The sequence below is a fragment of the Cynoglossus semilaevis genome, chromosome 17 (assembly GCF_000523025.1).
Source record: "Cynoglossus semilaevis isolate Cse_v1.0 chromosome 17, Cse_v1.0, whole genome shotgun sequence".
In the NCBI taxonomy this organism is placed as follows: Eukaryota; Metazoa; Chordata; class Actinopteri; order Pleuronectiformes; family Cynoglossidae; genus Cynoglossus; species Cynoglossus semilaevis.
In genome coordinates this window covers 7,152,814-7,178,717 of record NC_024323.1, presented here as the reverse complement: position 1 = coordinate 7,178,717, position 25,904 = coordinate 7,152,814, and the positions used below count along the sequence as shown (strand labels likewise).

At 40.7% G+C, this 25,904-nt stretch overlaps 1 protein-coding gene, 1 long non-coding RNA gene and 1 other non-coding gene across 4 annotated transcripts; 2 read left to right on the top strand and 1 right to left on the bottom strand.

Annotated features, from left to right (window-relative positions):
- Positions 1-6,611: 6,611 nt before the first annotated feature.
- Positions 6,612-21,255, bottom strand: wfikkn2a (info WAP, follistatin/kazal, immunoglobulin, kunitz and netrin domain containing 2a). Its single transcript, XM_008329733.3, has 3 exons — positions 20,924-21,255; positions 19,902-20,218; positions 6,612-19,281 (listed from the first exon to the last, which is right to left on the bottom strand). Exons 1-3 carry the CDS (start codon positions 21,134-21,136, stop codon positions 18,081-18,083), a joined length of 1,731 nt encoding a protein of 576 aa, XP_008327955.1. The 5' UTR covers positions 21,137-21,255; the 3' UTR covers positions 6,612-18,080.
- On the top strand, positions 17,439-17,529 carry trnar-ucu (transfer RNA arginine (anticodon UCU)). Its single transcript is given in 2 exon segments — positions 17,439-17,475; positions 17,494-17,529. It is a non-coding gene; the product is annotated as a tRNA-Arg (tRNA).
- On the top strand, positions 21,011-25,512 carry LOC103392956 (uncharacterized). 2 transcript variants are annotated; one of them, XR_001761424.2, is made up of 7 exons: positions 21,011-21,141; positions 21,255-21,914; positions 22,278-22,411; positions 22,536-22,606; positions 22,713-22,859; positions 24,462-24,597; positions 24,766-25,512. It is a non-coding gene; the product is annotated as an uncharacterized LOC103392956 (long non-coding RNA). The 2 variants fall into 2 exon arrangements; XR_003052345.1 differs by having other exon boundaries at positions 21,255-22,411.
- Positions 25,513-25,904: the final 392 nt, after the last annotated feature.

Here is a 25,904-nt window from a genome sequence, read left to right as displayed (position 1 = left end):
TAAATGAAATAAAAGCATTTATTTTTCTTAATTTTTTGTAATATATATATGATATAATATTATGTATGTGTTTAATATAATACTGAAGACAAAGTTATACTCTTCAGTATTACAGAACTTTAAAAGACTGTGTCCTCACGGTTCTTCTGTTGCTTATAGAGAAAGACTGTGAATATGAAAAACTTCTCCTGTCAATCCTAGAGTCCGTCTGGATTTACTTCACCTGTACTGTGGAATATTTTTAACCACTTCCATGAATAACATTTACACATATGAAAGAAAAATGCCCGGTGACGGCCACACAGTGAACATTAATGACATGCAGTGCCGTCTCTGTTTCCATAAAACATTTGTGTCCGTGGTGTTTATGTGTTTCCAGGCTATAAAGGGAAAGTGTTTACCCCGTGTGTGTGAGATGACATAGACAGGATTGTTGGCAAACACAGCTCACACTCACACAACAACAAACCCATCCCTGTATCTATGCATATTCTGTGCTGTGTATGTGTGGTAGCAGTGTATGAAAGGTATTTCTCTGGCAGTGTGTGGAATGAGGTGAGCTGCCAGAGAAGGAGAAAGAACTGCTGAAAAAAAGAGTGCAATTGGACATATTTTCACAAGAATTTGACAGCTTTCAAAGGAGGAGGAGGTTTCATTTCACTGCAGTCAGTCGCAGGGCCTCTCCTCTCACAGTGAACCTGTTCGGACACTGTCAGAAAACGTCTCCACAGCTGGAACAGCCCCGACTGACTCAGGACAGCGGAATTTCAACTATCCCACTAATGAGGCGGTGTAGGACACTCACGTGCAGGCCTGAACACACTCACTTCCACATTTCACTTTCTCAGTCTGTATGGTGTTCTCAAAGTCACAGAGACAGCAGTCTGGGAGCCACTGGAGTGTGGGTCAGTGAATACAACTTTATTACCACAGCTGTCACTGGTCGTGTGTTATCCTGCCCAACCCTGGGAGTCTTTTATTCTGCTGGTTAATCTGAAACATTTTTTTATCAGGGTTGTTGAAATTACACCTTTATTCTCAATCAGTCTTTTTCTATATTAATAATATTTAGAATTTTGAACCCTTTTTTTATTACATGAGCAAAACAAACCATAATGTATATCCACAGATTCCACCATCCTTCCACTTACTGTATGTTGCTCTAACACAGTCACTAACTTTACTGAAGTACCTTGAGCTTAGGATAACAGAAAATGTTTCCTTTTTGTTTTTTTAATTTTCTCTATTGCTGCATCATTTGAATTAGTTCGTGGCAGCACAAACACCTATTACTTTAAATTTTTAATTATCAAAATTATTAATATTAATTACAACCTCCATTAATCTCAATTGATGATTAATCATAATTAATTGGAATCACAATTGATCTAAATAATCATGATTAATCATTATTAATTGCAATCACCATCTTAATAAACCATGATTAGTCATAATTCAATATGATCACCATTAATCACGATTAATCATGATTAATCCATAGCTAATCAGACAAAAGAAGTTGCCCCTTTGCATTGCCCCTCTCTGAGGATTTACATGCATTTGCAGCAGCAGCCTTTAATCTTCCCTCAACTTTAGTGTTTGCTCAGTTTCCCACATTAACATCAAAGTAAGATGTAGAAACGTGGTCGGTTACTGCAGCACCAGCAGAGCAGACATACCTGACATGGAACCGATGTTTGTTTTAAATTAAATACTCTCAATGCCATTGTGCATTTCCATTGGAATCATCGCTATTTTGCTTTTCACTGCCTGCAGCTGTATTTATTTTTTTAAGATCACCACAACTGTCAGCCAGATGATCTGGCTGCTCTCCAGTGGAAAAGAATCTGCCTTCCTTTGTGTTACTTCAGAAATGATACGGTGCTGTTGCCCTAACGGTTTCCCCTGGAGTCAAAGCATCCAGACCTCTCAGGTCAGTGGGGACAGTGTTGTTCAGTGTTCTAAGCTCAGCCTTTGTTTCTATGGTCCTCACTTGTGGAACAAACTCCCCGATCACCAGAGATTTGCACAAACGGTCGGTTCATTTGAATTGCAACTGAAAACATTTACGGCTGATTTAATCACTTTAACCGTCAGTCTGGTGATTGATATTGTTCATGTTCTGTTTTCATGCCAATGTTTTCCTGCCCCTGTAATGCACTATGAGTTGCTTTGTCTGTAATATAAGGAGTACACACCTTTACTGACCATCAACCCAGGCAGTATCTTCAATTGTAGCCATTTTGTAATCAGTCCTGATTGGACAGTGGGTGAAAAATAGGACCCAATGTGATTGTGTTTTTTGTTAATCCCATAAATAATGAATTGTATTGTTTCTGTCTTTCATCATGTTGGAGGATGATTTTAGCATTTAAAAGTAAGACTTGGATTTCATGCTGTTTCTGTACTGATGTATAAAACAGTTCTGGGGAGGTGTCAAAATCAGAGCGTTCTGCCTAAGAAGAAAAAAAGGAGATCATTGAATCATGATGTAGGTGAAAGCTGGGGAGAAAATTAACATTAAATCCCAGGTATTTATCAACTTAATTTAACTAAAGAGCTCCGCGCTGGGGAATGGTGAGGTTGTAAAATTAACAGAAAGCTTCAGAAGTAATGAAAACACGGTGTCTGGAGAATAAGTGTTTGGCTGTGTCCTTCACACACACACGCACACACACAGCCCTCCTCTCCCTCCAGTTTGTGTGGTGCAGTGGAGTTAAACAGTAGCCACATCTCAGGCCTGATTTATACTTCATCATGCCTCCAGATACCGCAGGCTCATCCTGGTCCACAGCGGGCCCATAAAACACCCATCCCATTGTGCAATGTAGTGTCGGCCGTGCTGTCAGCCATGGTTTACTGGTGGGTTAGTGTGAGCGAATAATGAAGAGCAGGAAGTTGAACCACATGAGCTGCGTACAGACATGTTTCTATATAATACTGTAAAATACAGGTGCATGATCATAGGTAAAATTTAAAATTTAAAAAAGCGTGTACTGTAGCCCTGCCTAGTAGTTGAAAGTGTGTACTGTAGCCCTGCCTAGTAGTTGATATAATTGTTTTCTTAGATAATGTTTTTATGAGACAGTAGCTCAGTTTGGTAACAGACAGAACATCCACTAGGGTTAAAATGTATCCAAATTTAAAAATAAAGATATTGTGTTACCTCATGTTCCCAGAGACACACTTTTCAATGAAACATTACACCAAAAATGAATATAATTAAATCAATCCTTTCGATCCTTATGTGATTTATCGTCTTCTTGTTTTTACGTGACTTATCCTGCATTAAAAGTGTGTTTGCATAAATGTTGTGATAAGCTTATAAAACACACTGGAGTCACATCAACATGTGTGAAGGTGTTCATTTTTCCAGTCCATGCCTGAAGCACATTACCATATATGTGTGTCTGTGTGTGTGTAAGAGAGTGTGTGTGAATTTCATTAGGAGTGAGTTTGATTTAAGACAGCTCTTGGCAGCACTCCACGGCCACTGCAGACGTCAGCAGTGAGGAGAGCAGATGGAGGGGAAGAAAGATGGAAAGTTAGAGGTAGAAAAGATGGAATAGACGGCTGACATGATGGAGAGGTAGGCAGGGACATGACTAGGTGGAGGAATGAGAGGAAGAGGAGGCAGAGATTTAGGAATGACAGAAATAGTAAAGAAGAACGGAGGCGCTGCAGGAAGCCAGAGAGAAGCATAAACATTGGGTCTAAATATAGAGGCGATGTAGTTCACTGCAGCAACCTGATATTTACATACAGCTGTGCTCACCGTCGCTACATAGCAGTGAGTACACAGTAGACATCAAATAAAGTGGTTCTGACTAACCCAAATAAAGTTTAGCTGTTGTTATGAGGCTTTTTTTTTCTCTATTTAATGCAAATGTTCAGGTCCAAGAGAAGCAGCAGAGTAACAGGGTCAGAGTCAGAGGAAAACAGTGAACATCAGCAGAGTGTCTCCACTTTGAAGCAGCGTCATGTTGTTTTACGTTCAGCTCTGACGTTTGGTGTTAGCTGGTGTTGCTGTGGAGCTAATGATGAGGTGAACTTCACATGTGGACAATTGTTTTCAGAAAAGGGAAGATTCCGTTTTATCTGTTATTGTTCATATTGTGATACAATGACAAGCCATACCTGGCAGTATACCAGGGAGGATGGGATTTGAACCTGCAAACTGTCTAAAATGTTTTTCTCTTAGATAGCAATGACAGCCAAATTACATTTGATAAAAGTATAGTAAATATTCTAAAAATCTTACACATACTACATTTTGATATTCCTTGACTAAAAAGAAACTAAAATTGAAACAGTTTTAATGGACTGAGTCATGATTTAGTCAAATACCTAAAACTCGTCTGTTCAGATCTTTTAAACCTAATAAATGTTGATTATAAAGACGATTTAAAACTCTGTCTGATTATGAGCTGGTCTTTACTTCTTTGTTTCCAATTAACCTGGGTCAATGACCAGACACTCGTCCCCTCTGTTACATCTCCTTGGAGTCCCATGCGACCTGACAGACAGTCTCCTGAAATGAATCTTTAATGTACTGTAAGTGTGTCATCCACCGCAGGCAAACAGTTATGAGTGTGCTGACAGCCGACAGCACGGCTCTGTAACCTCACGTGATAGATGGCAGATGTGATCCAGCTGAGTCCTCGGCAGGAAAGCAATAGATGTGCTGTCTCAGGAGAACCGCCGTTATTAACCAAACCCTGCAGGGGTCTGTGCTACAAGTAACTCAGAAGCTGTGGTGGGTAGTAACGAGTTACATCTACTCTGTCTTACCTGAGTAAGTTTTTCAAAATAAAATACTTCTAGGGGTAGTTTTGAATCACTTTACTTTTTACTTTTACTTGAGTAGATTTATGAAGAAGAAACAGTACTCTTACTCCGCTACATTAGGCTATACTGGGCTCGTTACTTTTATCAGAGATACTGGATAAAGTTTTAGCTATCCAGTATCCAGTATCTCTACTTTATTTATTTATTTATTTTCAGAGAGAGACTTCCGCCCAAGCCTCTATCGCGTGACTGTGTTTAACCAATAAAACTCGTCACGTGACCATACTCAATTTTAGCGGCGGGACCGGTTAGTTAAACGGCTACTGCGGTCGATATCCACGTCTTTAATAGCACAAAAATGGTAGAATCAACGGTCGGCACGACGGTCAAACGAAGACGAGGAGGCACACCCTTGTGACACTGTAAAATCTCATATCGAAAGTATGTTTAGTTTACAAACAGTGCGGAACAGCAGTTACGTTATGCTGTGTCTTTTGTGTCTCCCAAAACAAACGTATATTTAGCATTAAAAAACTCAACGTCTAACGTGAGGAAATATGTTGCGGTAAGTTTGACCTAAAATCTTTTTTTATTATTATTTATTTTGTAAATATTTATTTTATGTACTCTATTATGTCATTGATTTTTATTTTTATTGAAGTACCCCAATTTATCTAAAGATTATTTTAAGGTATTTAATTAATTTGCTTTATTTTATTATTTTATTGATAGGATAAACTCGTCATTTAATTTTGTCTAGCTGATTGAATGCTTGTTAAAAAATAAATTGGATGTCACTTAACAGTTACTTAATACTTGAGTAGTTTTTTCACCAAGTACTTTTTTACTCTTACTTAGTAATTATTTGGATGACTATTTTTTATTTCTGTTTGAGTAATATTTCTCTGAAGTAGTGCTTTTACTTAAATACAATTTTTGGCTACTCTACCCACCTCTGCTCAGAGGAAGCGTGAAGGAGAAGACCATGATGTTCTTATTACAGTGGCGCAGTGATAATGATGGTGTCAATCATAGCAGGGATGATAATGTGGTCGCTGCAGTGAGCAATAATGACGACGGTGATTGTCTGGTTTACCAAATAGTACTAATTATGATGACAGTAATGGTGTTTCAAACAGCAGTAATGACCTTTGGTGTGAAACACACTGACAAACTTCAGGCCTGTCATTGTCAGAGCAGCTGCGTCTTCCTGTTGTCTTTACTCTACTTCAGCCAGAAAGTAAATCCTGCTGTCGAGCCGGAGATGAAAATTTGAAGTTGTCCCTAAGCCGTAAGCCGACAGCTTCATCTTCCTCCTCCTCAATTTCTCCTCCTTTGCAACCTCAGCTCCAGTCAGATTCATGGTGGCTTGACAGCCACACACACAACAGACGGGGTAATGGCCGGGTATGCAGTGACACACGGACAAGCACTCACAAAATAGAAACGTACACCGACACACTGAGACCACAGGCTTTCAGTGAACCACGACATAAAGATCATCATTTAGCCTCATGCCTGCCCCGTCCACAGGAAGTCGCAGACAGTGATTATATATTCTTTGTTTGTGTGTGTGAGTGTGTGTGTGTGTGCGTGTGTGTGTGTTTACACAGATCCGCAGGATTGCTATCCACCTGGTTTCGCTCTTCAGAAATGAAAGCTGTAACCAATAGATGTTTGTTCGTAAAAGACTGATACAAATCCATATGTCTGTGTCTGAGATACCATTTTAATATTACTACTGTCGAGTGAATAGTGCAATAATATCTAAGTGATGATACTGCATAATATATATGTGAAATTACAGTGAGCTGGAGTTTGTCAGTTGTTTTTAAGTGTGTGTGTGTGTGTGTTCCTGTGGATGTCATATAGTTCAAGGCTGAATCTCCCAGACAGAAATTGGAGTTGTGTTTTTCTCAGATGAATTCCCACTTCTTCAGGCGTTAGTTCACTCACAGTAGACTTTGATTTAGGCTGGTATGGAGTTGGACATGGACTTGTCCCTCATCACTCCTGATTACAGATGAAGCTGTTGCCAAAGACCGAAGGCAACAGATTAGTGGACTCTGGTGGTTAGACTGTCCGACTTGAGATTTTACCAACGACGAGTGTTCACCTCTTTACTGTGTTAATGTTTAGGCTGACTCGTTTTGTCACTTTTTAATGACGGACCATCAATGATTAGGAACTGTTCAGTGAGTAATCCGTGATATATGTGCTTTCATGTATGTTTAACAGCTTTCATCCAGTTTATGCTAATCCAGCTCTGGGAGGTTAAAGCAGGTGAATGTGATATTTCTGGTCCTGACTGTGAACTAATTTACTGCTCTGTTTTTTTTATAATGCAGTCACTTAAAATGTTGCAGAAATTCTACAAATGTCTTTTTTTTCTTTCAAATCTACACACCTGTCGCTTCTGTTTCTGCGCTGATCAGTTTTCAAAATCATGACTACAAGTGTGGGTCACATGGTGGAATAGCGGTTGGTAGCTGTTGCCTCACAAGTGAGAAAATTACACAAAGTATTTTTAATCCATCTCTTGCCCATAACATCCAAAGATAAACTCCACACTATTTTCTCCCGTGCACTAAGAATGGAAATGCCGTCGACTGCTGCAGCGACTCATTAAGTGTGAAGCTGTTTGGAAACTAAAGCCCAGTGTGGTTTGACTCCACTGGTCAGTCCTCCCACTCCTTCTATTTCTTCTGCCTTAACTCTCACCTCTTCTCCACTAACAGTATGTCTGTCCACCGAGCAGGGCTAAAATAGATGATGTAGCAGCCAAACTACAGAGAGAGGACATGCTAAGAATATGGTCATGAGTCAACAGTACGGTCTCCAAACTGAGTAGACGAGCTCCTGACAGAGGCTGTTCATGACAGACAGTAGCTGTTCTTTAGTCATTTACTGTATTATTGTCAGTGGTGACAATGATCTGATTGCATTTTTTAAAGACATTTAGCGCATTAGCAGGATAACGAATACTGCATATCTAATAACTCCACCATCCAGCAACCAACATCAAAGTTGATTTCTAACAAATTTGATGTATTTTTGTGACCTCCTTTGAAATTCTGAAGCTTCTTTCTTTCAGTTGTCAGTCAGTAGGTTGTCTCGTCCTTGGTTCAGTTTTCAGTTTGACCTCATTCTGGACTTTTCCTAGTCTCTGCTGCACAGCCACATGGGTTTATTAGACAGATTTTCAATGAATACGCCCCATTTCTAACACATGCCGTTACCACGTAGTGACAGTTTTCTTTTCTTCTGAAGAGGAAGAAGCTCCATATTAATAATTTGTGTTTCAGAGATCACCGTAATGAATCATTTTTATTATTATTATTTGTACTGTAGAGTAAACACAGAAGCATATAAAGGATGACAGAGAGTTCCCCTGGGGTAAGACACTGACACCCAGTACATACTGTACATATATATATATATATGCGTGTGTGTGTGTGTATGCAGTTCATATCATTACATATGAACACAGCACCCATTCATCCTTGCAGTCATTAATCTATGGTACATATGTGAGAGAGGCCCACTTCTGCCATTGAAACAAGGTCAACATATAAATGTTATTTGCCATAATTTCCTTTCATCTTCACACACACATATATATAGTATGTGTGTGTGTGTGTGTGTGTGTGTGTGTGTGAAAGACAATTTGTTGTCTTGTTTTTCAAAGTTCTCCTTTAAGTAGCTGTTATGTTGCAGTGAGATGCATAACGTGTTGTCCAATGATGAACATGTTCTCAGGGGGAATTAATGGTTCGCCTCCTGTTTTTGGTTAATGCCATAGCATTAAGGACAGACTGTGCCACTGGATTCTGTCCACAAGGCCTCATTAGCTCTAAGGGACAAGGACGTCACCCTGATCTACAAACACACACACTGGTGTAAGTTATAGGGTGGTTCAACATACAGTACATGCTGCGAGACAGTGGAACTTAATCATTTTGACTGGGTAGGAAGACAAAATTTATAATAGCAAGGTTGTATTTTTGTACAAAATCAAACATTAATCTAAGTAATTTATTTTAGTTTTAGTTAAGTAATTGATATATTAAGATGTAATAAGGGTTGAGAGTACTTAAAAGTATGGTTCAGCCAATTGTTATCAGGTTAATGGAGTGGAGTGCACATGAGCAGCAAGTGTGTTTGACTGACAGCTGTACTGTCCAATAAGAGTCCAGTTGCTGGGACCATCACTACAGTGTCTGTTCATATTAATGTCAGTGTTCCCATGATGTTAAAAATGAGGTCATGACTTGGTTTTCGGCGAATTCAGAGATAGATTTTAATCAATTCCTCTAATGATTCAGGTTATTAAACTCAGATATTGACATTTACAGAACTCTGCATTGTTACTACTGTATATAGTTAAAAATTGATCGTCTGGTACTCAAAAGTAACGAATCCTTTTCTGGTGCCAGACCATTATTATAAATACAACTGTCTCTTGGCAGATTCTTCATTTTCTGCAGAATGCTTTTTGTTGTTCCTTATTTTCCTAAAAGTAACAGCCAGTCAGTACTTCTCTTCTGAGTTGACTGTTTCAAACTGCCATAGTTACAGAGTTAGAGATTCTCTCATGTATCTTAGCAAAAAAGGCTTGGTTTTCAATCTAGCCACCGTGGTGTGTGGATGACCTTAGCTCCCAGCACCACTCTGTCCCACGCCAGCTTCCTGTCTTTCTCACTGGGCCAAACACTGACATGTAAAGCAGCTGTGCTGGCAATAATCAGTGTAGTAACCAGAGAGAACAGAACAGGACTTCAGCAATAATGTCACATGGATCTGTGTGTGTGTGTGTGAAAAGAGAGAAAGAGAGGGAGAGAGAAGGGAGAGAAAGGGAGGCAGAGCCTGCTGAGCCAGGCCTCTCATTATGTGCGATGTAATCTGAGCATTCGGGGTCCAGACCGGCCCTTCGGCCGCCCTGAATGGGCCCGTGGGCCGGGCACCAGCCCCCATAGTTTTTCCTGTGCTTTCACTTTGCTTAGCTCGGCAACTCTGATTATGAAATGAGTGAGTGGGGTGGGAGCAGTGAAGGTTTTGGGTGGATCAGGGTTCGATGGTAAGATACTGTTTTTTTATTGAAGCCCGAGATCCTCTGGAATACAGCTGCAGCTTTTCTCCAAAAACACAGGTGTCAAACACATACATCTGCCTGCCTGCTCTTTGCCAAACAACTTTTTTTGTTATATTCAGGAATTCTGATTTATCTTGATTAATCGAAATGAATTACCCTCATGATTAATCACAATTAATTGTGATGAATCCATAGCAAGCCATAATTGAGATGAATCACATTTATAGTTTTGATTGTTGACAGCTCTAATGAAAGCATATACACATGACATGTGTGTGTTTACCTTTAACAGTGCTTATGAAACTTCATGACACAGACGTGATGGTCTCAGGGACTGGTCAGCAGCTATTGATAGGACAGAGCTATAAACAGTCCGTACGTCACGCACACAGCAACTGTGCAAATGTAGTTTGTGTGGCAGGTGTGTGATGTGTGTATGACAATAAACCCTGGTCATGCACGGGCGCTGGTGAAGATTGCACGGGCATTCGACCACAAAGGACACGTGTTATTGTGTTGCCGTGAAAGTGTCCGTGTCTGTCTGTGGATTTGCGCGTGGATGTGAAACGTGTGTGGGACAGGTGAGGTGCCCCACTGTGGAAGGTCGTGTGTGTTGTCTTCATATGCTCATGTACAGTACGGCCTTCGGCGTCTACTGGAGTTTTTTTCTCTCTCTCTGTTACATAACATGCCATGAGAGCGTGCACTTTAAAAACACTCTCTCTTCTCTGCCTAATTTCAAAACAGTGACACAGGGTCACACTGATGAACTCACCAACTTAAAATAATATTCACTGCAGCTGTCATGGTGGGCTTTAGGCCCATAGGATCCTGTTGTAATCGTGTTTGTGTAATTAAAAAAATCTTATAAACACAATAATGACTCTAAATTATGAATAATAGCCTCAGGTCTATGTGGTGGGTGCACTGGACTTACAGCAGTGATTCTTAAAGTGGGGGCCAACCCCCAGGGGAGCCACAGAAAGATTTTTCCACACTCTAGGGAAAGTGAACAGACCTGGGTCAGGCCTGAGGCGTGTGTGTGTCTGTGATTGTTTTTTCTGCATTTGTAGCTCTGAGCTGACATTACAGCGCCCCCTGTCCTCACCCATGACTGAGATTCAACCTCTGATGATTCTAGTTCTTGTGCAACAGGCCACAGTCCTGCATAGGTTTGGATTTGAACTCCAATCCTCGTAATCACAATCCTGATCCCTTAGCTTTTAGGGTCGGGCGGAGTCCAAAGAGACATTTAAGATGTTTTGTTTTTTATGAACTGAGGACTACACTAACCACTAGACTAGAAAGGCTGTAGATCAGTGTCAGGACTAATTCAGCCCAGTCCTACTTTTTGCCGAGTTCTGCTGAGTTTTACTTCATAATAACAGCAGTGGAATGTGATGATTATCTGACAGCTACTGCTAAAATCCTGCACGACCAGAAACACCTTGAGACCCTCACCCAAACAATCAAACCACTGCTATTCTGCCCCGAACTCTTTCAAAGCCAACGTACTGATTGAATAATGATGTAAATAATGAGGTTCCATTCTTTCATCTGTGACAAGCTGCCACTCCTGCACAGAGGGATTTTAAAAGCAAGAAAAATAGGAGTCTCTTTGCTTCATTTGCCGCTGTAACCACATTGTTTCGTTGCAAGGTCTCAGCTCTGCCCATGAATTAATCCACACATTTTTTTCATCTCTCTTCAGCTGGAGCTACAGTTGTCATAGCAACACTTAAAGTCATATCTCAGGGCAAACTTTCAATGAGATTCCCCTCTGGCTCGCTGGAGTCTATTTGTCTTAATAGCTTTCCTTGTCTTTTGCTCTTTGTGCTGTTTGCGGTCAAGACACAGTTTTAAATTGTTTGACTTAATGCTATGTGTAGGATAATTGTACTTCCCACTAGGGAGACCTGGATCTCATTATTAATTCCCACATCTCCTGAGCTCGGTGTAAATCAAACAAACCTTCACCTCTTACTTAAATCCTAACAATAAAGCCTCCCGCTTCAGTAACAATCTTTTGAACTTTGCTCAAAATGTTAAAATTGAGCCGCTGTTAATTAAAAATGTAGTAGGATGGATGCACGCACTGATCCTTATCCACACATACAACATTACTTTAACTCGTTTAAGCCTCAGAGGATCATAAGTAACATCATGGTGACAGCTGGCCCAGATATTTTTATTTGAAACTAAACCTCTTAATTCAGAAGGACAATCACTGCCTGTTTAGGTGGAAAGGGTTTTAGCAACGTTAGTAACCCCTACACAGAGAAAGTGAAAAGTTTGTCCATCAAAAATAGTTTTTTATACTTTTTCTTCAAGCTTGTGATGCAATCCAAAACAATGCAAAGAAAAGGAAAAATCTGATTTCCTTCTGATGTTATGCATTAACTGTCGATACAGGCACAAACACTTAGCCATCAGCTAACTGATCATAAATAACCAACACACAGGACAAACGCCAACATTTACAATTTCCCAAGTGGATGCGGACACAGCCACAGGTTCATTTGAGAGACTTCTTCATCCAGTACGCTGAGCTGTCAAAGAAAACCTCACAGACGTACAAACCAAGTCTTCATCTCTAAATAACTCTTTAAATTGAAGGAAATTATCCTCACGTGTCTGTTCAAAGGTAAACATGCAGACATACAAGCCTTATTTTAGGTGTGAGGAGAGTCGTGTGAGGATTTGTAGTCGTAGTCTGAGGCTTGGAGGTGTTTTCCTTCTGCCAACACTCATTTGTAAACACACGCACATTTATCCACGCAGCTCTGTCTGACAAAGGCCCGTCTGTGGGATACATCAGTTACCCTGCACTCTACCTGTTGATTACTAATCATCCCGTCACCAAACAAACCTGAAAGCAGGAATTATTCACCCGTGCAGACCGGCTTCCATTCCTCAGAGCGGCTTTTATGTTCAAACAAGCCCTCTGCTCTACTTGCACAAGAAATGCTTTTGACTCGTATGGTAATACTGCAGAGGTGGAAAATAGGTTTATGGCTCCCCTGCCATTCAAACAGACAGAGGGAGCCTTTCCATAACAAATGATGAAAGCATTGATTAATATTCATACGCTCTCACAGTGCAGAGGCATAAACCGTGGAGGACAGAACCTGACTGCAATCTAAAAATAGTTAGACGGAAGCTTATTTCAAATTCTCCGACTCTGATAGGCCCAGACGTCTCAGTCCATTTCAGGTAGTGGGGGACATGTGCAGTGTTTTTACCTCCTGTAGCTCAAATTGTCACCAACTTTTTTTTGCACCAACTTCAAACTTGTCTCAATTGTTTTATCTTCTACAAAAGGTTCTGTTTCCAGGTGAACGATTTTTTTTTTAATGTTGTTATTTTGCTGGATGAATGAATGTTCAGGTCAATAACCAAACTACAAATTTAAGTTTATTTTATGTTGGGTTAGTGTAATGACATTTCTGGTCAAATAGGTTACATAAAGAACATAGTGTTCGATAAAAGCCAGACGTTTGGCACATTCATCTTTGAGATTTGTGTCTTGAAGGCATTTCTTAAAAAAAGAAAAAAAAAAAAAAGAAAAAGGAACATCACGTAACGGAGCCAACAAACCATCAAGCTGACTCCTAATAGTCCAGCACTCCCTCTAGTGTTTGCGGAGCTTCATAACAGCACAGCGACCTATGGTGTTTTTACAGAAGCTGTGACGTCACGGTGACTGTGAAGGAAACAGCACTATGTGTAGTGTCTGCCTTTAAAATAAAGTGAGTGAAAGCCTGGCGCCTTCTCTACACAAACAAAAATAACCTACACTCTGCTGTTGATTTGACTTTTACGATCTTACAGCATCAATTAATAATGATGTTGGTGCTTTCATTAAATGTTAATAAAGGGATGTGCTTCTGTAGCCATGCTCCTGCTCCTATTGATCTCAATTATCATTCAAGTCACGTCTGCACCAACAGTGTTGATGTTGCTTTGTCATTATCATCCACCTAAGTATAAACCACCAATGGAACAAGTGGTGAACAGTCCCACTGTGTGTAATTACATCAGCTGTTGTTGATAGCCTGCTGTGTCAGTGTCTAAGATACAGCTCTAAATGTATTAAAAAAGGAAGTCGTAGTTGTACTTCAAACCCAGTGTGTCAGAGTAGCGTAAACGACTCTTGAGCAGATTCTTGTCGAATTGGCACCAGTGTACATCATGTGATGTAAGAGGCATAGCCCTCCCTTCATCCCAACCCATCCCCAAACACATAGTCGGTATAATATTTCTGAGTCATGCTGCTTTTGGAGTTAGAACATTTTGTCCCATGCATCCTTCCTCCCTCCCTGTGCTTCCATTTACATTTGACGTGGCTGGATAGTGATAGACTTTCTCTGGACTTTTCCTTTCCATGATTAATCACAATTAATCATGATCATAATTGGCATAATTTCGCAATTAAGCCTTTAATGTCTTCACACGTCGTCAAACTTTTTACACCGTGTATTACCTTCAAATATATTTGGCTCTGCAAGTACCACTAATGCAACCACCAATTAAATAACACTATGAAATAGTAGCAGTGAAAGTGAAGTGTCTCAAAAACTGGTATTTTGATTAAATTCTAAAATCACGCACCCACAAAGAGCAAAAGTAAAAGTCACATATCCTGGCTTACCACTAAGGGGAGCCAAAGTAACAGCAGTGGTACTATAGTACTATAGTTTGACAACAACCCTGTATCCTCACATGATGACTGATAATTTGATGACCTTTCTCACTTTCTCACACTTTCTCACTTGCCTACTCATTTACTCTCCTACTTACTGTACGTCCTAGATGCATACAATTATGTAAATACAAAACAGACACGTGAGGTAACAGTGTCCTAGTTAGCCATCACAATGGACCTGAACTGGGAGGAAAATTACCTGATAATATCCTGTCTGGTCTCCTTGTCTGCTTTTGATTCATGTCTCCTGTCTCATTAACAGTCTCTGTCAGCAAATATTGACATGCTGTACTGTTGTGCGGTTGAAAACATGCCAGTCCTGTAATCTTAATGACATGACTAAACGACAATTATCGAATGTATTTTGTGAATTTGTTCATTTTGTTGTTGTGGACTGTTTTTATCCGACAGATGTGATACATTGTTAAATGTTGTTCTGCCTCCTAGTGGACAAATTTAGGAAGTTCACCAAAAGTGTTTCAACTCAGGCCAAGTTAAATTCCATTAAATATCCTTGTAGAATGTTCCACTTACTTCCTGTTTGTTGTTATCTGTGTAGTGAGGTCATGCAGCTGATTCCCCCAGTCATAAAGTTTGTAAGAGAGACAGATGTGGACTGCAGGCAGGACGGTCAAGTGCTAATATCTATGTGGGTGAAACCATGTTTTTGTTGAAGAGAGTACTTGTATACATCTCTAATATAATCACATATTCTGTACAAAACTCACTGATCCTGGTGGACGATTTGACCATTACAGACGACGTTTGCGAATTTGCAACTTTGGTTAATTATAGTCTGGACTGTCTGTTTCACTAAAGAATTTAACAACCACTTCCAAAACCCTGCCAGGGAACTGCTGCGAAGAACTGTGGTTTGCATATTGTGTCATGAAAGGCACTGCCACCCCCCGCACTCTCCCGTCTTACCTGTGTCTGTCTGGATTAATGTTATTGTCTGTCTGGCAGGCCGCCTAGCTGCTGGTCTCCCTGTGAACTTGAGATTGAAATCAGCAGCCCGCTGTGACGTGCGGAGCATCAAGGAGGCCGTGTGGAGCTGGTCTGGAGCTCAGCCAGTCCCTTAACACTTGTCAACAGTTGTGATGAAAGTAGCCTTTTTCTTAGCGGCCTCTTTTTCATTAGCAGGGTCAGAGGTCGCCGCCAAAGCCTGGCTGTCTTTCAGTCTGTGTGGGCAGAAAGTTGACAAAGAGAGGAGCATATAAGGGCAGAGGGGGAAGGGGGAAAACATTCTGTGGCTGGTTGATACCATTCGTTTTGGTTTCCTGTACATCCTGCTGGTTCCTGTGACAAATCTTTTCCTGATGGTATCCCAGGGTTAGGGTGTTTGTTGTAAACACCTTCATTAATTTTCAGATCTTTGTGATTAAGTCTTAGGTGTGAAATTATACAGACAATTTCAGTAAAATAGCTCTGTCTCACTCTAAATGTGATTCAAAGACAATGTTTGGTGTTTTTATTTAGTTTTTTTTTTTCCATATTTTTTCCTGTTTCATATTAAGCTGCTTTATTAGCACAGATGTGGCCGAGTGAGAGAAGAAAAGATGCAGGAACCAGCCAACATCCCTCCCCTCTCCTCCTCTCCCCCTTCACCCGGCCTCCTGCACATGAAAGGGGCCGCACAAGGCCAACTGATGGTCGGTGGGGTGTGTGCTATGCGAGGGCCCCAGACCCAGACACAACACACAGCTCCACAGGCCACCACAGCTGGGCTGGAATGTGACCTGCTTCAGATTTTTAATGCCAGAATAAGGCCCTGGATGTTTGTGAGTGTAAAATGCAAGTGTGGGGAGCGGGATGTGGATGGTGGGATGTCAGCTACAGAATGTCACATGCTCTGCCTACACAGGTCTTTTGATGAGGTGCGAGCATGCTGGGTACTTTGTCTCCAACAGAGGAACAAAGAACAATAACATCACAAAGAGGGCCATTGTAATATCATCCCAATCACGTTTATTCATTTGACCAGCCTTCATGACACTTTACATACTTTATATATATATATACATGTACATGTATATACCATGATAAAATAAAACATGTATGTTACACATACTCTACACATTTGTGAAATATAGATATATATACCTGTACTGAAAGTCCACTGGCTGTTATAAGACATGGATCACATTTAAAATAAATATTGTGCACAGAAAAAAAACATCAACTGTGTGTTTTTAAGTTAAAACTTCTCACAAAGATGAACCCAAAGCTTCTCGTTACATCGATGCGACCTCATTGGCTCAGAGACGTTTTTGCACTTTGACCTCAAGACAAAGTACCTCATCGTACTGTTATACCAATGGCACTATTTTAACTTTAGCTAACACCTGGACATAAAAACTACAGTATAATGTTGTTTAATAAACTGTTAAAGAAATGAAATACTTACAAATACAGGATAAATGCATCAGACAGGTGGTTTAGTATAAACATGTTTCTAAAAACTTTAAAATAAAAGTTTTAACGCACGTTGGAAAAAACAACATTAATGATGAATTTCAACTATGATGCGATTATAAGATTTACTATAAGTTAATCAGAGCAGTAAAATGATGAAAAAGAGAAATAATAGAGAACATAGTCTGTTTGTACTCAGTCAGACTGAGGAGGTCAGTGTAGTGTGTTGTACTCTGAAAATGAAGTATAAACCTGGCTCAAAGAACTTTGGTACATGGTCGTAAAATACAGTGAAACCCTGTTGATAATGTTAATAATGCACCAAAACTATTTTGGAGGCAAAAGGACACGGAGAAGACTTTCAGTGTGTCGAACTAATATTTAGGTTTGGACACTGTCTGTTCTCTTTGTTTTGGAATGCTTGGAGTTTGAAGGTGTGGCTCTGTGGCGCAATGGATAGCGCATTGGACTTCTAGCTGAGAGAGAAGAAGTGATTCAAAGGTTGTGGGTTCGAGTCCCACCAGAGTCGATGTTATGTCTCTATGACCTAGTTGCTTACTCTGTTAATGTGCTTTCCATAGTGCAGCACGCTTGCTTTGAAAGCATAGAGTCCTGGGTTCGATTCCTAAAGGGAACCATGTGCTTGAATGTTAATCCTTCTCTTGTATGTTGTTTTTGATAAAAGTGTCTGCGAAATGCATTAAAAAAATGACAATGGCCAAGTAGTGATTTCCTCAAGCAGCACCTAAGCCCATTCAAAAGCAACACCATGACAGAGCCCCTGCACATTCAGCAGCTGTTTCCACCTTGGCTATCTTAATGTCAGAACTTGACTTAATAGAGCAATCTCCCTCTATAAGAAATCTTTGGTTGATGCTCGTTTTATATCCAAAACCTAACCGTCGCCTGTCACTATAGTTGTATGTAGTATTGTAGTATTTTCCTTGTCCTCTTGCGTTTCAAACATTTTTAATGAAAAAACATTCTACCGATTGTAGTGTTGCATTTTTGAAAGTTTACCCAGTTTTCTGCAAATGCTTTTTGCATTAAAATTTCCGTAATTTTGAGACTTTAAAGACTCTACTGAGTGGCTACTGAGTCTTTCAGAAAATCGCAGGATTTCTTGTGGAGAATTTCACGGAGCTTCCTGACTCTGCGGGCGCTCGAGGCACCTACGAAGCTGTCAGGCTGCAGCACGGCCATGCCGTTGTGAACATCTCCCATGATAATGAGCTGTCCGCTGGTGGTGGTGACGTTGGGACACGGACACCTCCAGTCCATGTTCAGAAGCGTCACCTCCAGTGGTTCTTTGCCAAAGAATCTCAGGCCCATTTTCTCATCCTTCAAGATTTCCTCCACTGTCACCAAAGCGTGGCCTGACTCCTGCTCCTCCGTCAGCTCCGTCACACGCCCCAGGATCACAAAGTCACTCTTGCAGAAGCTGTTCACCATCTTACCTCTGGGCCTACACACTTTGCAGTTGTGGTTTTTGGGGAAAGGACACATCTGCTCACAGGCTTCCTTGGTCTCAAAGTTGTTCTCGTTGCCGCCGCAGCCCCCATAGGCAAAGGACTGGCACTTTTTGAGGCTGTTGTTGTAGGCCCAGCGAGGCTCATACGCCTTGCAAGGTCCATGGAGGCTTGGTAGGCTACAGGGAGCAGCGAGCTCTCCTCCACAGGAGAGCATGCAGGCTTCGTAGGTGTCGAAATGGTTTCGGTTTTTATTGCATTGACTGTATGTGAAGGTAAAGCAATTGTTTCTCTTGGGTTCGTAGTACCAGCTCATGCTCTCATCACCGCAGTCGTCCGAGTCCGGACCCTTGAGGCACTCTTCAGCTGGAAAAGGCATGTTGGTTCGATTCCCCTCTGCACTTTTACCTTTCATTTCTTTCCTGATCACTACCAAGGGGAAGTGCGATGACACACTCCCCCCGACATTTCTGGCCGTGCACGTGTAGATGCCAGCGTCCTGCAGTTGTGCGTTGTATATGACCAGCTGTCCGATGTTGGTGACCACGATGTTCCCTCGTACGTGGTTCGGTCTCATTATGGCGTTCTCTTTGCCCTTCAGCTGTTTTTCCCAGGTGATCTCTGGAGGAGGCTTCCCCGACACGTCACACAGGAAACTAGCCGTCTCGCCAACAAACACAGCTAGTTGAGAGGGTCTGCTGTGTATTGCGGGTAGTTGTATGTCAACGGGACGGGTGGTCTGTAGGGCAGTGGTGGGATGGAGAGTGGTTTCTGCAGGAATTGGGCTGGTGTTTGGCCAGATGAGGTGATACCTGTGGGTGAGGCGATTAAAAAGGAATTAGTCCAGGATGTTACAATCTAGGGAATGTTACCACATACCTCTCATTACCTTTCATTTCTTAATGGCTTTTTATTTACTCCAATTTAAAAGGAAGCATTTTCAGCCCTAAAGAAGCACAGTAGATCAGACTACAGGCATCAGTATGTGGGCCTGGACTGATGGACTGCCCCCTCACAAAGACTAGTGACACTAAAAAGGTAACATTTCACTTTGTGCAAAAGTATTTTTTACCATTTGTTTTACTTGTTCTATCGCCATTTTTACTGTGAAAATATTAAGACGTCAGGAGAAACCTGTGCACAAAGACCAGGAGCAGAAACAGCTGCTTAATGTGTATGACCTTTGACCCCTTTGGAACTACCATGCTGTATGAGTTTAACGCATAACATCAAAATCAATCAGTCAATGGTGGTCCTCCTTCCCCCTCTCCCTCACCCCTTTTTGCTGGTCTTTTCAACATGATAAAATTTAGACCAAAGTTATACTGAATATTGGGACAAAGGTCCAAATTAAACTCCTGAGTTACTTTTGAGAAAAAAAAAACTTATCAGAACCAAACAAAGTAGAGATGTAAAATACTTAACATGTTACCTGCAGGTGACCTCAGAGATAGAGACACCCTTGGAGCAGGCCTCAGCATCCATGTAGCACTTGTTATAATACGTCATGCCGTCGGACGCACACGTGAAGTGCGGCTCCCTCTCACAGCGATCCCTGCACTTACAGACAGGCTGGCCGTCCCAGATGTCACACTCGGAGCCTTGCTGGGAGCACATGAACTGGTCGCAGGTGGCACCCTTTGGCATTCCAATTGGGCCCCCGTTGCCCTTGATATCAATGTAGCGGGCAGCCACGCAGCTCTTATTGCCACACACGTTAGGGCAGCACTTCTCAAACGACTCACAGTCCTGGAAGGTGGAGAAGACACAAGTATTGTGCTGTGAAGTGAAGACCTGGCTGTGGCCCCTTTAAAAGAACTGTGTGTTGATACGTGATGACATAATGTGAATAATATGAGCGGTTAACAGTTAACAGTCGATTCTCTTATTTTGACTTTTGCTTGTTGTTCCAGAACAATAATCATACAAACAGAAAAAAATATATATATTAACATTAATATTTATTTAACATTTAACAAATATTTAACATTATGATGAGCTGTCTATAGTTTAGACCAGCTAAATAAGATATAATAAAAGCTATTGTGTTACACTTTTTAGTTGATATTGATGTTACATATTGCTATATTATACAGAAATTGTATTTGAAAAAATCCAGAAAAAAAGATACAACATTTTGTATTTAGCATCCTAAACATAAAAGTTTTACAAAAACCTAAAATTCTTTAAATGTTTTTGTTTGCCACTATAACATTAGTAATATATGTGTAATGTTATGGGTTTTTTTTTACTTAAAATGTCGTGGTATTCTTTTGCAGTTTAAATAATATCATTTTAGAAAATACTGATTTTTTTAATGCACTTTTTCACATTTAGGTAATTTATATAATAACTAATTTTAGAAAATACTGATTTTTTAATGCACTTTTTCACATTTAGGAGCTCCAGTCTGGTGCGTTTTTACACAGCAAAACCAGGTGACAGTGAACTCACCTGGTCGGATTCACACTCCCGCATGCAGGTGCTCATGGCATCCACCCACAGGTTCGGGTTCAGGTCGTTGGGACACAGACCTGCGTGAGAATAAACCACTTTTGCCACTGACATGGGCATCGCGCCCACGCCGCAGCTGTCCATATAAAGCAGTGAAGTGTACCAGTGTCCCAAAAGAAACCAGATCCAGCGGGGAAACAGCATCCACCACATATTCGGTGCGTAGCGGAACCAAGATCGCGAAAGTGATCGGACTTTAGCACGGACTTAAAGCCTTGAAAATGCCACAAAATAATCCACAGTTTTTGTTTTTTTTCCTTCGGTTTTTCAGCTAAAGATCGCGACCGTGTCTGCTGGAGCGGCGTGGATGCGGAGAGATCTCCGGGTCTGGAGGTTTAGTAGTAGCGAAAGTTTAGGACCGCGCTCCGCAAATCCCAAGTGGGATCTAACTCCATGAATTACAGTGACCTGTCTGGTCCCAGGACGAATCCCAGCCGGGTTACAGTTATGATCAACTTAATTAAAAGGGGGACGGGGGGGAGTTCTCCGACAGTTGCAGTCGCTGTTCCACAGTAGACTGCGGAGACACCTGTGCGTAAGGCGCTGGCTGCCTTAACCCTTACACTGCCCTGGTCCTCCCGCAGAGACCAACACAACAGTCAGACATCCACAGAAATGTTGGAGAGATATTTTATTTTATTTTATTTGTCCTTAATCGAGTATTAAACAAGTCCGTTAATTCGCTTTAATTCAGTTTTTAAAATAAATAAACAACTTTGAATTTCAGCAATATATATATATAATAAATTAACATCCCTTTGGAGAACACATTTCACCTAAGATCAGCTAAAATACAGGAATTTGGAAGATGCATCGTCATCTTGGACTAAATAATAAAATAATTTTATACGAACTAAAAAATAGCTCTTCACTGGCACGAAGGACAAGTCTCCAGAAGATGGCACCAAACTCACCAAACAAAAGTCTTCAGGTAGCTCCAGACTCATGCTGTATGAAACACACGAACAAAAAAGAACATTAAGGGTAACACATACTGATTTATGTATACATTATATATATTTAGTAATTTTAAAGTAATCCTCAACTCCCCATAGTGTCACATGTATAAAAAACAAAACAAGGAAATGCAATGATTTCTGTGTACCTCAAAATGACTGTAAATATATGCAAGAATAAGCTGTATTATTATTATTTTAAAATCATTAAAATTACACAGGGTTGGAATCACAGGTGCTTTTGTTAATGTTTTTGTAAATTCTTCTTTTCGTTCTGTTTTTGTACCTGTAAACCTCTGCAGAGTTTCCTGACAGATAACAACCCTGTGTTTCCCCAGGTGCCTGCTGCGACAAACCAGCTGCCGCTGCAGCATCATGGCTGTCTGTCATGGAAACACAAATATTTTTCTTCAGATCTGAGTTTTCCAAATGGGGGGTTGTGACCTACAGGTGGGATGCCTGAATACATTTGGTGGGTCTCAGTTAGTAGTCTGTTTTTCCCTGGTTGACACAATAGAATGTAGACTAAGAAGAGACTGGAATCAAACCCTTGACCTAGCGGTTAACGGATGTTGAATAAATCTTCTGTTCCACAGCCATCAAACAATCTCCAGTATGAAGAAGTCCTTTCCAATAAAGTGTGGTTTCCAAGCAACCTCTGGAAAATGTAAGTGAATTAGTTTAAAACAAACAAAGACCTGGAAGATGTGAAAAAATGAAATGGTGTGTAAAGAAGTGTGTGTGTGTGTGTGTGTGTGTGTGTGCGTTGATAGGAGTCCATGCTTCCCAAGCCGAGTCCCTGCTGAGTCCAAAGAGGCCCGGTGCTCTCCAGGCCAGGCCCTGCGGTCTCAGTCTGGTCTGTTGTCTGTGAGTTCTCTGTGAAAACACTGGTTCACAGACAAACTGAGACGTGGACTAAGGTGAGATTTAATGCAACTTTAACCAGAGTTTTAGTGTAAAAATAACACTGACGTTTTACCAGGTCTGGTTATGTTTTATTATAAAAAATCAGCTGGTCATTTTACACTTAAATGAATGCATGTGTTCATTGATGCACAATCAAGCAGTGTTTTGCCCCTCTGGCCCTCCGACCCTAACCTTCACCTCTTGAGACTCTGCATTCCCAGCATAGTCCACAAAAGGGCTTTGGGGCATATTGAATTCAGCCGCAGGACCCCACGCAGGGCTGTCCGATGGTCTGCTGGTCTGCCTTCTGGACATGCATTGTCTGGAAACAGGCCTTGACTTTGACCTTCTCACCGGCATCGCCACCTTTGCATGACGAGTTCAAAAACAGCCTCAGTCAGAGGACATGTCACGTCTTCATTAATGTTCACATGCAGAATGTGGAGAGAAGGCTTTGATGATTTATTTTACTTGCTCATGTCACTATAATGAACAGCAGCCCAGTCCCCCTCCACAGCCCCCACATTTCAAAAGACATCATAATCCTCCCCTCAATACTAAAAAAATACATTAATGTTAATGGACTAGATTCTAATTGGATTAATATGTAAATAGAAAAAAATGTATCAGAGGCTTTCATGTTAAAACACATTGTATATGAATATGGAGGTGTATAAGACTGCAGGTCCAGATTTATCAGTTAAAGTGAGCATAATCTTTACTTTTCATTTCTTGGATTTATCCTGTTTTTATTCTGCCATGTTTGTTTTCATACTGTGTTTGGGCATCAGGGTTTTTACCTCCAGGTGACTTCTCCTTCTGCCTCTGCTGCAGAAACGCTTTTTAGAAGTTCTAGACCAGGCTGGTCCACAGCTTGTACCACTCAGACCTGAGTCCTGGGAGTCTGGTTGAAAACAATGGAAGTGTTATGACTTCACACTAATCTTATTACAAGAGTCTCAGTCCAGAACAAAGGAGCAGAACACCTCCAGCCACAGCAGGACCTTTAAGCTGATCCTTCAGTCACAGTCTAGACACACAGCCCAACATACCAACAGAGACAAGTGGGACGTGTTTTTATGTCCCAGCATTCCCTTGTCCTTAAATTAAGGTTGCACTGTACACAACATTCTTCCGCATGGATTTACGCAATATTTGTGTTCTCCAGTGTCTGCGGCGTCTGAACATCTGCTCACCCCGTGGACACTTGTGTCTATTTCGCCGAAAAGATTAAGGATTTCCCGGATACGTGATGGGGTCGTTGGAACCATAACTTAATAGTTTATGTTCTTTAAATCACAAGGGGGGACATAACAAAATGTACAATGACGGCTCGCTGTGCGAATGCAGGTCAAAGGTGATCAGACAGGACAGAGACACAACTACAGCTGGACTGTGGAACAATATTAGCCTAAGAGATAAGGAACATTCCCAATTCTTTTTTCTGTTTGTCCCCTGGGAGTTTTACAGTACCGTACATGATATTTTACTTTTTTTCACTAATGTAACCCCTCCTCCCCCATGACCACGGGGCCATGTCAATATTTCTTTTAATAAAATCAATTAGTCAACTTATTTACCTGACAGATATTTGACATTTCTATTTGGGTTTCCAGATGTTTCCAGTCTGATGAGTTCTGACATTTCAGACACTGCAGTCCTGGACTAGACATGGGCAAACTACGGCTTGTGGGCCAGATACAGCCCGCTAAGCTTTCTAATCTGGTCTACCAAAGACTGGTAAAACATATGGTAAATTCTGGTTTCATTTATTTTATTACATTTCATGCATTGCAATTAATTGATTGTAATTTTAGTTAATGCCACTAGATGGCAGCAGATATAAAATGTCTTTGAAGGTTAAGGTTTAATCTTGTACATTTTTATTGATATTATTTTCCCCAAACACTCTACATCCAGCCAAAACTGGACAGGCCCGCCAGTCAAATGTTGACCCGTGAGCCAAGACGTTTGCCCACCCGTGCCCTAGACTGAGAAACTTAGTCAAGGCCGACATAGTTGGTGAGTGATTTTATTATATTCATTGTGCAGATATGGACAATCGTTCTTTCTCTTTAATAGTTTTGATAAACAACTGAATAAAAACAATTGTACAAACAAGAATACTTTCAAAGATGAACTTTATGAAACAAAAATGAGTTTATCTGAACTGATAGCAATTACAGGTATAAATGTGTGTAATGTTGGATTACACAACCCGCTGTTAGAATCTTGAATATTGATGCTACATCGTCGAAGGACCAAGGCATCGGGACACTGGTTCCCTACAGTCTAAAGACGAAAAGCGACATTTCATTAACAGAAAATGTTAATATTCTAAATTTAAACACAAGTTTAATCTGACCAAAGAATTAAAAGTGCATCTTCTCTGGTCCAACCCAAGTCCAAATTCTGCTGCTTTGCTCCCTCTAGTGTCTAAATCAGCTACAGCATGGATTTGAAACATTCAAATTATTAATTTAAGGTGAGAATTGACTTTGTTGAATCTGACTGACTGATCCGAGCTTCTCTGAGAAACCAGGCAGGAAGTGATTTAATGATTTCCACCGTGCTTTATCAAAGAACAGGTACAGATGTCCACCACAAAAACAATCGACTTAAACAGCGCCCAAAGTTTTTTTTATCTACAAGTAGACAGGACGTAGACTGTATATAAAAATATCAGACTCTGAATGCATAGGTTTAAGTTAAACTGCTTTTTCTACAACAGTAAGCAAACTCACAGACGCTCGTTTTTTGTCCAGAAGAATTGGCCACAACCAAAGATGACCCCCAGGGGGGTCTTCTCGACCCCATCATCATTAAAGAAGCACTTCCTGCAGTCCCACAGCAAAACTTTCAATAAACCCTCAATCAAACACTCCACTTGTTACATTGCACATGGCTCCACTGACAGCATCTCGACTCTACTTTGAACAGTTAGCAAACATTTTAACAAATAACACAAAAGGCCTGGTTAAAAATAATTTTACAAAGAAATTTAAAAAAATATATAAGAAAACATACAAACAGAGTAAGAGCTTCAGGTATATATTTGA